The sequence below is a fragment of the Puma concolor genome, chromosome B2 (assembly GCF_028749965.1).
Source record: "Puma concolor isolate L17-30 chromosome B2, mPumCon1.1.hap2, whole genome shotgun sequence".
Lineage (NCBI taxonomy): Eukaryota > Metazoa > Chordata > Mammalia > Carnivora > Felidae > Puma > Puma concolor.
Genome location: NC_141671.1, coordinates 26,934,394 through 26,946,666, shown reverse-complemented (window position 1 = coordinate 26,946,666; position 12,273 = coordinate 26,934,394). Strand labels below are relative to the sequence as shown.

General features: G+C 36.7%; 1 protein-coding gene across 2 annotated transcripts in view; it reads right to left on the bottom strand.

Moving 5' to 3' along the window:
• The window catches only part of GMDS (GDP-mannose 4,6-dehydratase), a 644,323-nt gene that overhangs the window by 462,918 nt on the left and 169,132 nt on the right, over positions 1–12,273 (bottom strand). For both annotated transcript variants that reach the window (XM_086706440.1, XM_086706441.1), the window contains exon 4: positions 11,971–12,080. In XM_086706440.1, the coding sequence (XP_086562566.1) occupies positions 11,971–12,080 (110 nt within the window). The remainder of the gene's footprint in view (positions 1–11,970; positions 12,081–12,273) is intronic.

Sequence of the window (12,273 nt, the reverse complement as noted above, 5' to 3'; positions counted from 1 at the left end):
CCACAAAAATGCCGAAGCTTACCAGGAATTTCTATTTATTTCTCTGTACAACAACTTTCTAACACTGAAAGAGTAGTGAGGATACATTATTTAACATAAACCAAAACCAATAGTTTTTTTCATTATTACTGCCAATAAATTTAAGCTAATATGGCAACTTCTACAGAGTTATGTTTAGAAATGAAACAATGACAAGAAAAGGTGAAGTTTTAAGTCAATTATTTACAATAAATTAACTTTTGCAAAACTGCAATCTAAATAATCTTGCCAAGTGATACGCTGAAAAGATTACTAACCCAAAACACTTTCATAATAATTAATACAAAGCGAATGCAAAGCAATGAGATAAAAAAGTATTCACATTATTCAAACTACCAATAATTCAAATATTATGATCTACTAATTAACCACTGTCTGTCAAACACTCAAATCCTTCTTTTCTAGGGAAGACAGAGAAATACATCAGAACACTGAAGAGCCTCTCAACCTCCTCCTTAGTGGTGCTGATGGCTCTGAATTGTCCTGACAAATGTCAGTGTCAAAACAACAAACAAAATCACTCCAGTGTGAGCCATATGGAAACCTAAGCAAAACAAACAAACAAAACTTTCCTCTACTAAACCATTTAACAATCTGCATGGTAAAAGGTAAAGATTGATATTTCCAATCAGGATTAATTATATGTGTTAATAGTCCTAAAGAATGTCCCTTATATGTTTGTCAATACTATTGATTTCTAGAAGACATTTTACTGTTAAAAAAAAACTGACACAACTGGGGCACCTGGGTGGCTCAGTGAGTTAAGCATCTGACTTCAGCTCAGGTCATGATCTCACAGTTTGTGAGTTCGAGCCCTGCGTCAGACGCTGTGCTAACAACTCAGAGCCTGGAGCCTGTTTTGGATTCCGTGTCTCCCTCTCTCTCTGCCCCTCCTTGGCTTGCACTCTGTCTCTCTCTCCCTCAAAATAAATAATCATGAAAAAAAAAAACAAAAAAAAACACCTAACACAACTAAAGTGTATGGGGGTGGGAGTAGAAAGGAGATTCAGGAAAAGGTTTTACCCTGATTTACCAAACAAAATGAAAAGCTCACACTGACTGCCTTGCCTCTGACAATCTGCCATTTACAATAACTGCATCATTGCTACTAACACAATATTTGTCATCTGGAGAACATTTCATTTTAATCAACACTATAATTATACATAAGTTGAGCTCATTGTTTAAAATTCAACATTTTTTTAAGGAATTTTTGGTCTAAGTTTTTCTAATGACAAACAACATTGTTTAAGAAGCCCAACCAAGCCTTTATGGATATTTACCTGTAAAGAAAGCAAATTTAAATTCATCACGGATGATTTTTTATTAACATCCATAAACGATGTACACATTGTATGAATTTTACTAAAAACAGTAGCGTAGACATTTTTCAAAAAATTGAAATCTAAATTACAGCAATTTTCTCACAATTTACTTCTTTTTGGCACTTGTAAGGTATCCAATACCTAATAACTTAAATAGAAATAAAAATGATTTTAAGCATTACATTTTTTTAAACACAAAAGGTTTCATTTTATTTTACTATACCAATTTTAAGGATCTACATTTAACAAAGAGAATTTTATAAACTCCACTTGTATTAAAAGGATATAGTAGGAATTATATTTGATACCAGGCCATAGGAGGTGCTTAAAAGAATGATTAAGTTTAAATTCTTAAATTTACACACAAGTGTTTTGTGGGGTTTTTTGAGGATCGGGATGACAGATACATCTAACTGTGATATTAAATTATTATCTATGTCTACATCTTAATTTATACAAATTACACATTTCAATCTAATTGGGAATCCAAAGTTTTCATCATTAAAAATCCAAAACAAAAAGTTTCACTCAGAGTACCTACACTATTTACTACTTGTGCTTATAAATATATCTAGAAATTGATATTAAGATAAACATTTACCTATTTGCATTAATTTTAGTTTAATTATTGCAAAGCTAAAATAATACTCTGGATTTTATTTAATAATAAGTGGATTAAGAGTGCAAAACCCAACAAACATACCTTTGTGTGGTCTACTAATTATAAGCAAGATTCCAAACGTTATTAGCTGTTATCAAAATTACAATACCACCTAGATCTAATAAAACAGAACAATCTGTTTGAACAGGGAGAGGAGAACTTTCATAGAGTGTTCTCTCTCATATAAATTCTTAATGGACTATAAAGGACTTTTTAAGTGGTTTTAGATTTGAATTCAATTGCTCAAATCTGTAACAGGCTTCCAGAAAGAATTTGAGCCAGATGACACACAGAGGCCCACAAGCATTATAAAGTCCTGCTCTACCCTCATGAATATAAGATAAAAAATGCTAAACTTCCTTCTAAGAACCATAGGAAGTGATTAGCCATATTTACATTAGAGGAGTTTATACACTGTAAGCTTAAACATTAAATTATAAAATGAAAAGGTTTTATACTACAATTTCCTTGTAACAAACTAAAGTGGTTACCAAATTATTAAATATCATGGGGACTGTGCCCACATGGGTGATGATCAACAGAATCAATCAGAAAGAAATGGAGCTATGGAACAAAAACATACAAAATGCAACTTTACTTAAAAGTAGAGATTTGTATCACGCAAGCCAACTATCTACACAGAGTAAGAGCATCCAGTAGTTGCTCCATTCATCTTGCTCACTTCACTTGTAAGGGAGCTAATTTTTCCAGAAACAGACACACCACTGAAGGCATGGATATTAGGTCTAATTGCAAACACACCTTATTAATACTCAGATTCTCAAAGTTGTATTCATTGCTCTTTACCAGGTAAAGCCTTCTGCCCATAAGGTACCTTCATAATCGTTAACAATTAGGGTGACTTTATGCTGCTGTGAGCACACAAAAGAATTACATATAAAAAGGGAATTCCACATGAACATGAAAGAACTAGCTTTTTTTTTAATGTTTATTTTTGAAAGACAGAGACAGAGTGCAAGCAAGGTGGGACGGGGGAGGAGGTGCCAAGAGAGAAGGAGACACAGAATCTGAAGCAGGCTCCAGGCTCTGAGTTTTCAGCACAGAGCCGATGTGGGGCTCAAACTTCTGAACTGCAAGATCATGACCTAAGCCAAAGTCGGACACTCAACCAGCTGAGCCACCCAGGTGCCCCAAGAACTTACTTTAAACCGCACAAAATATATAAGCCTATATTAATTTATTTATCTGCTAAACAAAAGAAGTTATCTTCAGAGACCAAATAAGGAGTTATAATTTGTATATACTAATATATGGACAAAAATATATTTGTAGTATTAAAATGGAAATATTTATTTTTAAATCTTATAGAATAGGTTAATTGATAATAGTCATATAACTGACTTGGCTTTTTCTTTTTTAAAAAAAGTACCCAAATAGGAACAATTTATTCATTTTGGCTATCAAGCTATTGATACTTCTGATTCCATAAGTAGCAAATATTATTAGCATCCTATAGCTTTTAGGGAAACTTATTTACACACTAGCACAGTACAGGCACTTGACATAAAAACTATTATTGAATTACCTTAGCCAAAAAGATTGTGCTTATTCCTGATGATTTAGTACTGTAGATTTCTATTTTCCTTATATACTAATTTTATATTAATATCAATTATGTGCTACCATTACATCTTGTATTGTTGTATTAGGGGATCTTCTTCACTATGCAAACACTACTCATTTGGTATCAATTACAACCAGTTTCCTCCATTAAGGAAAAAACAATGCTTTTCATTCAAACCTATTGCATCAAAACTTCATTTCACTGTATTAAAGTGGTTGGAACAAGAAGAGAGGTAAAACTTCAAACATCAGAGTCTTACATTATCATCCCCGGATATTTCAGTGACGCCTTTCCAACCTCAGTCTTCTTAGATCAGTTGTATGACAAGAAAATCAAGTGGTGTCAGTTCTGGGTTCCAGCCTAGATAGTAGACCCTGCTGCTCATCAAATGGAAGTTCCAAGTGGTGTTTTGTAAAAAAAAAGGGCTTAAGCTGGCTCATCGCCAAGATCTCTTCCACCTCAAAATACTATGGCTCACTTCATAAAAATCAAAGGGCCCAAAACATCATTTTCCCCTTTATAATAGGACATAACAAGTTAACGTTTCAGAGGCAGGAACTACAGGCATTTGAATGAGGAAAACATTCTTGCATATAATTTCAAACAGCTGCTGTGGCAAAGGGCAGGCCTCCATCACTGGTGGATGAAACAATGAATGGCATGTAGATTCCCTGTGTTACCTTCATGCATTCGATTCCCTGAATAATTTGCCTCATGTTAGCCTAAAGTATGACAAACAGCAAACTGGGATTGGAGGTTGAGGGGAGCAGAATAGCGAATTTGCAATTCCCTCCCCCCTCCTTTGTTTCTACTAAATTCATTTGTTAGCCCTCCCCCTCAGGATGGACTGTGCCACCATTCCCAGGAGTTGCTATTGTAAACAGCATAGTCAGGAGGGCCTTGAGGAGTTGATGTTTGAGTAAAGGTTGGGAGTAGTTAAGGGAACAAGCAGGTGGATATCTAGGACAGAGTATCAACAATCAAACAAGCATAAAGGACTATAGATAGAAGCATGCATAAAGGACTATAGCAAGCATATAGCAAGCATATAGAAGCAAGCATAAAGGACTATAGGTAGAAGCATGTCGAAAGGACCCACAACTGAAGGAAGGTGCTCATTTTATAGATGACTAAATGGAGGCTTAAAAGCACTGAGCACTCTATCAAAGTCACATACCTTTGATAGGGGCATGTAACATGGCCAGGATCTAAAGCCAGAAAAAACACCAAGGCCCAGGGTCTAGAGTGGGCCTGGATCTAAAGTTTTAGAGTATGTCCTAGGAATTCTATGTGCATCCCTGATTTAAGAACTCTTGTGTCCCAAGAGTGTGTGTCCCATGAAAACCTTCCTCCCTTCTGCCCCATGACATGATCATCTGCAGGTTTCCCCCACTATCCAAAAGTAGACAGTTCTAGGAAAACTTTGATAAGCCAAAATGGCATGAAAGCAAGGAACAATTACCATTAATTTATATGGAATAATTTTTTGAGCATTCCCAGACCCAAAAAATAACCTCTCTTAGGCTTTCCTGATACCTTAAGACACATCCTGCTTAACAGGTGCACAAAATAAGTCTAGATAAAGCACAGATGCTCACAAACACTGCTCAAATCTATGGTGTCTTGATGCTGAGATGCTGAATGTAATTCCTGGGGAAGAAGTCTGATGTGCCACTCTCACTGCTCAGGGTGCAGGCTGCCTCTACAACACCTCAATACAAAACAAACACTGAACCTGATTTTTTGCTATTGACCTATTATTTTCATAAAAGTGAAAATTCTCTTCATATTTATTTTAGTGATAACAGGTACTAATTCAGGTCTTTTGTAAAAGCAAAGTGGTATAATATGATCTTTTTTGAAAGATAACACTAAGGATGTTTTGCATCTGTAAGCCTCCTCCTGATCCTGCTGGCATAGGGCTTGATAAAAGGCAGCAACCAGACCACATGTTAGATAGCTGCATTCACACAACTTGATTTAATGAAATCTAGCATGCAGTTGTGTGGGACATGGAGCTAGAGTCTCATCCACATACAAGGATGTTCTCACATTTCCTGTCCTAACAGCAAGCTATACCCCACATTTTCCTGCTCTACTCACCCCTGAGGGCTCCCCAAGATAACCCCCCCCAAAAAAAAGAAAAAAGAAAGAATGAATGAGCAGGGACACAGAAGAACAGTCCTCTCTGCTGTTTGCTCTGGGTTTTAATAGGCCACCCCCTACCCTTGCTATGATTACACAGCACAGGGCCACGTTATTGCAATTTTATTTTGTTCTATAACTGAGTTAGTCAGGCAGTAACCAGATGTTCAACCTAGGCACCTGCCTTTTCCTACCATAAGCAATTCTCCAATGCATCAAGTCACCCACCCCCTTCCCCTCAATGAGAGAAGCCACAAGAGGTTTAGGCTTCCAGCTCTCCAGCTATAAATTTCAACTCCTAGAACAAGCCAGGAAAAAGCCACTGGAGATGACAGTCTTTAACTCAGGTAATTAAACAGCTCAGTCCCCTTCCCAAGGGCCACTCGTCTAATTCCCATGCCTTTTTCCTTTTTTTTTTTTTTTAATTCCCAGCTTCATTCCCTGGCCTGGTGTTTCTCTCATCTCTTCCCAATTCTAACTTGGTGCATGGCCACTATGCTAGCTCCTTGGCTCACGATCAGCTCTGCTTCTTGTCTAGCTTCCTGGGCTGGAAGTTCCCACCATGAGGACAACTTAGACTCAGCTCCTTTGTGCTTCCATGTTCACAATTTGCTGACTGGTCCCACACAACCAGACAAGGAATCCCACTCCTGCTCACTTGGTCATGCTCTAGTTTACCTTCTGGTAAAAAGACAGCCTCCTAACTTTCATGAAACAAAATAAATGTCATTAAAGAGTTAGAAAATTAATGAAAACTATGGAGTTATTCAATTTGAAAAAGATAAAGACTTAATAATGGTCTGCAACACTGAGAAGGGATTTGAAAATCCTTCTCAAAACTGAAGGAAAAAGAGTAAACGACTTTCTGTCTCCACTGAAGACACAGGGGGGAAAGAGTAAGCTTAAGAAGAAACTTAGGTATGTGGGGAAAGAAAAAAATTATGGTGAGAACTACTTTACATTACATTTATTACTGCAGAGAAAATCATTTTCTTGCATGGTCCTTAAAATAAATTATAGAATACAGAGATCTGAGTTCCAATCCTGGATTGGCCAGTAAACTAGCTGTGTGACTTTGAGTAGCTTCATTTATAAAATGAAAAGCATATGAAATCATTTTTTAATTTTTTTTTTTTATTTTAGAGAGAAAGAGAGAGAGAGTGAGAGCATGCGTGCATACAAAGGGGGACGAAGGACAGGAGAAGAGGGAGAGGGAGAAGGAGAGAGGGTGGGGGAAAAAGAGTGAGAGAGAGAGGGAGAGACACTCTTAAGCAGGCTCCACATTCAGCACAGAGAACCCACAACCCTGGGATCATGACCTGAGCCAAAATCAAGAGTCAGACACACTCAACCGACTGAGCTATGCAGAGGTCCCCATGTGAAATCATTTCTAAAGTTTCTTTTAGCTGTAATATTCCATGACTGTATAATTTTCATTTCTTTGAAAAAAAAATAAAGGCAACTCCAACAGGACACTGTGAGACAAAAAAGACTAATGCTGGACTAGATTTATTATAGAAAGATCACATCCAACACTATAGCTTCAAGAATGACATGAGAGTACCAAACAAGTTGGAGGAATGGTGGAAAAATCCAAAATCACAATAGTAATGAACATTGAACAGGTAAGAAATTTAAGACAGAAATTACTGAAAAACTATTATTTACACAGTTTTAAGAAAAGAACAATAAAGCAGGCTCTTGAAACATGTTCTCCATCAAAATGGGCTGGACTAAATGTTGGATAATTTGTTCCTACTTGGATGATGTCATCATGCTAGGTTTAACTACTTTTAATAACTAGTACATTTCCGTCATCTCTCACTTTTCTCCCACATAAGATCAAATCAGCCTCTCAATGACCCACACTTCATGAGTCATAATTTTTCTGTTTATGATTCAGAAAAATGTCTTCAGTCAGTATTTCCCAGACTGTTGTGGGTTTATTCCAAGAACCAATTTCATCTTCATTGGTTTCCTACAGGAAACCAGACCAACTTCCTATTATTTTATTTTCCTTACTTTTAGCATACCATAGCCCACAGCAAATTAACTGGAAGTGAGAGTGATAGAAGACTTTATCCTGCACAAAGAGAAGCCAACACAAACAATGCCCAGTCTAGAAATCATGGTTTCAAAAGAAAATACAAAATGTGCTAATATTAGAATTGTCCTTCTTAAAAGCTCCCAACCAAATAATAAAAATGTATTTTAATTAACCTTATTGCAAGCATTTCACAGTCAGAAAGAACTTTTGTTTAAAAACTATTGTCTAAGAATACAATAAATCCTACAAAGTTAACACTGAGAATTCACTTCAAATATATATACATATATATTTCCCATCCTAACCCCCTAACAAGCTGCTAAAAGAACAGGCAGACAACTGAAGCCCAATGCAAACAGCCTTGGAGTGGTTGAGAAACTGAGCAACATCTCCTTAATAACAGGGCAGTCTGTCATCCCCAGCTACCATCACACCAGCCCCTGACCCACACCCACTCCTTCTATGACTGATAATCAATTGGACATTAGCTCACAGCAGAAATAGTAACGTGGAACACGGATTTTTAACGGACATCCTAACAGCGGTTTGTATTCATACTAGTCCCCTAAAATACTAGTTATTTCTCATGGACTACATACTTCTCAGAAAAAGATTTGTGAATGTGAAGAATTTTGATATAAATGTATATCAGATTCTCCTTAGACTCTTCATTCTCATCATTCATGATCGTAGGTATAGTTTTAGGCTTTAAAAGCACACAAGTTCACTACCTGTCAAGGAACAGGACTATTTTATACCAAATTCAAAAAGCTGGTACATTAAAAAAAGAAGGCCTAAAAAGAATGCATTTAAGACACATATCAAAAATAGATAAACCAAAAAACCTGAAACATTAGAGCAATGGCTCTCAAAGTGAAATTCCCAGACCAGAATCAGCATTATCAACATGTCCTAAAAAAATAAGTTCATGAATCAGAAATTCTGGGGAAGCACCCTGCAACCTGCAGCTGATGCTAAAGTGAGCCTTATCTATCAGATATGCTCTCTTCCTTACACCAGGAAATTTCTAGAAAAGAATCCACTCAATTTACATTTCCCTTATAACCCCTCAACTTCTAAACCCTCTGTGCCAGCTAACTCTTCTATCATATTGCTAGAATGCTCTTTTTAGAAGTATCTAGCAATGCCGATATCCCCTCTTGCTTGAAATAGCCTGATTTTTACTTCTGTGACACAATTCCACCCTCCTGCATGTCAATCTCCCACTTTCCTGTTATCAGTGACTATTCTTCCTCTTCCCATTCTAAATACACTCCTGTCCCCTAGATTCAATCTTCAGGCCTCTACTCTTCTTTTTCTATCTGCTGTCTTGCATTGCAAGAATTCTCAGAGCTGAATTTACATTTGCTGTACCCCTAGTCTCTCTCACAACATATTTGAAACTACCTCATGACTTGTTTCACCTGAATGTCCTTCAAGTACTGCCAGTACCCTGGAATCAAACAGGGTGAAGGAACTTCTCATTTACCCTGTCTGATTCCAACAGTCCCGCCTTGAATGCCTGCTCTGGTATTGGTACCAGCAGTTGTCTGGTCCCCTCGGCACTGGAACCTTGTTTTCCCTCTTCCCTGGCTCCCATATCTTATCAGTAGAGAGGTCTGTCCTACCAGGCATCCTGTATCATCTACTTCATTCCTGCCGTCTTCATCTGACAGCTTCCAATCTCTTCTGAAGCCCTACCACTAGACTTACCTGTAAACCTCATCTCTAAATCTATTTTCCCCATGTTCAAAAATATCCAGAGGCGGGGCACCTGGGTGGCTCAGTTGGTTAACCACCAGACTTCAGCTCAGGTCATGACCTCACAATACGTGGGTTTAGGCCCCACGTCGGGCTCTGTGCTGACAGCTCAGAGCCTGGAGCCTGCTTCAGATTCCGTGTCTCCCTCTCTCTCTCAGCCCCTTCTTAGCTCACACTCTTTCTCTCTCTCTCAAAAATAAATAAAAATTAAAAAAAATTTTTTTTAAATATGCAGAGGCTACTGAAAGGTAGTCCAACTATCTACAGAGCCTTATGTCCCATTTTTCAACAAATTTTTCGCTCAATCTGGAATGCTGATCATGTTAAAAATGTGTCCCAAGTTTTCTCACTTCTGACTCTTAGACTTACATTACTGCCTCCATTTCAACTGCCAGTTCCCACTATGTCTGCACATTTCCTCCCTAAATCTTCTCCTTGAAGCTCTTCAGACTGAAGTTCTCTCTCACCCTTCTCTAAAGACTAAGATACTAGTGCCAGACTCTCTCACTTGCCACAAATCACCTCTACAAAAGTTTAGACCCTCCGTGACAGAAGTGGGATTTATACATCTTTGTATCCTCTATTCCACCATGCATGCAAATATTTGTTAAAGGGCTAAATTATCTGACAAAGCAAGATTCATATTCAATTAGACACCATTTCTGCCAATTAACTGGCCTTTAGGTGAAGCCGGCAAAACACAATGAAAACAGATAAACTTCACATACATAGCAACTTTGAATGAAACAACTCAGTCTCCTACACTTTCTACACTTACAGTACAACCACTCCAGAATAATAACCACACAGTAACAGGCTCACTCAAGTAAGAAAAGTACAACTAACTTTTTGAACTTTTTGGAAAAAGAAGCCTGATCCATTTAATTCTAAAGTGACAGGGGGAAGACTTTCTATAAATAAATTTCCATAAAATTTCCTTTAGCTTCCCACCATGCCAGTTTATAGCCCCAGGGGTGAGAAACTATCTAGAATCACAAAGTAAAGTTCTTAATCTAAAGGAAGTTGATTAACAGAGGATTCATTCCAAAACATTCTATTTTGCCTGGAAGATACTCTCATTTTGGTGAGGAAGGCCAAAAAGCAGCTAGATAAATTACAATGTGGAAGATGGACTGATTGTTCCAGTTAGGGATAAATAGTCTTCATTCCTGGAGTGATAAAGAGAGCCACTACGTCTCTATAGAAAAGACAGGTGATAATCTCTCCAGGCATAGTATGCATAAGATACCCTTTCAAAATGAGAAAATACATTCAGAATCATTTAGAAAACCAGCTCTGCTCTAACTGAAAAACCTTGATAATTTTCACAGCCCAAAGCTTAATGCTGGATACAGGACAGTATCATCAGAGATTAAGAAAGGAAAAACTTTTTTTCCTAGACAGCACAGATAAGAAGCATCTTTACTAATATGTAGCTATCTGTCAAGGTTAATATTTGAGAGATAAATTTGATATCAATTATAAGACTGGGCCTACCATTATGTTTCTCTCACTATGTTCACACCTGTTTCATTTTATTTAGAAACTTATAATTCGTCCCTTAAACTAGCTGAGACATATAGCTTCCACTGTGCCAGAGTTGGGGATATAAAGGAATACAATTCTGAAATAAGACTGCTGAATTCATTCATTGAACAGAAAAAATCACTGATAGATTCTCTGATTTGGGGGGAGAGAGGGACTGTTTTAACTTAGAGTTATTTGCTTTTATTTCTAAGCTCGACTATCCTGATTGAATAAATATCTAAATAGAATTCATATCATTCCTGGCTTCAGATTTCGCTCACTCAAGTGAATATAACAAAAACTTGAATTAAGGAGATTAGTAGAGCCCTAGGAATGGGCTACTCAGGTTTACTGCAATTTTTTCCAGAAAGAAAAACTAAAGAGAGGTAGGTAGACTACCGGAGAATCTGAATTAAGGGAAAAAAAATCAACATTAGCTGTATCTTCCCATGATTTTTACTACTTATAATAAAAAGTTAATTCGGTTAATTTTAACATATTATTTAACTCAAAAATATTACTTTCTCAGCCAATAATATAACCACTACCAAAAATTAATATTAAAATAGAAGTTTTATTGAGTTACATTTTTCAATATTTTAACAAAACACTTCATTCACAATGTGATTTGAAATGGCAGAGAACAGACTACAAGATCAATCCAAAATAAAGGAATACTGCTATTTTAATGTTAGCAGTAAGATTTTATATCATTCAATAATGGAATACACTTCTAAAAAGTATTAGTATTTCTATCAGATTCATTAATTAAACTTGAAGACTAGGAGCAGTGCCTGTATTATTGTATTAAGAAACAACAGACAAAATACAGAACAACTCAAGAACACAGCAAAGAAATGTGACTGTGAAAATGGCTTACTTTAACATGGCTCTGGGCTCCAAGGTTGTAGATCTCCGTAGGCTTTACTTCATTAATGATCTTCACAAGGCAGGTACTGTCAGTGAGATCACCATAGTGCAACTTCATGTCTTTATAATTCAAAAACATACCATCAGATAGAAGAAAACAACAAAAGCCCAATTTTTAAAAATATCAAAATGGAAATGTATATTCTAAATGTCTGAAAACCAGACTGGTTTTGGAGTAGCAGAGAATAACTCTCATCTTTAAAGAACCTAAAGAGTAGAAAGCTATTCACATGTGTTGCCTATGTCTAAAGAG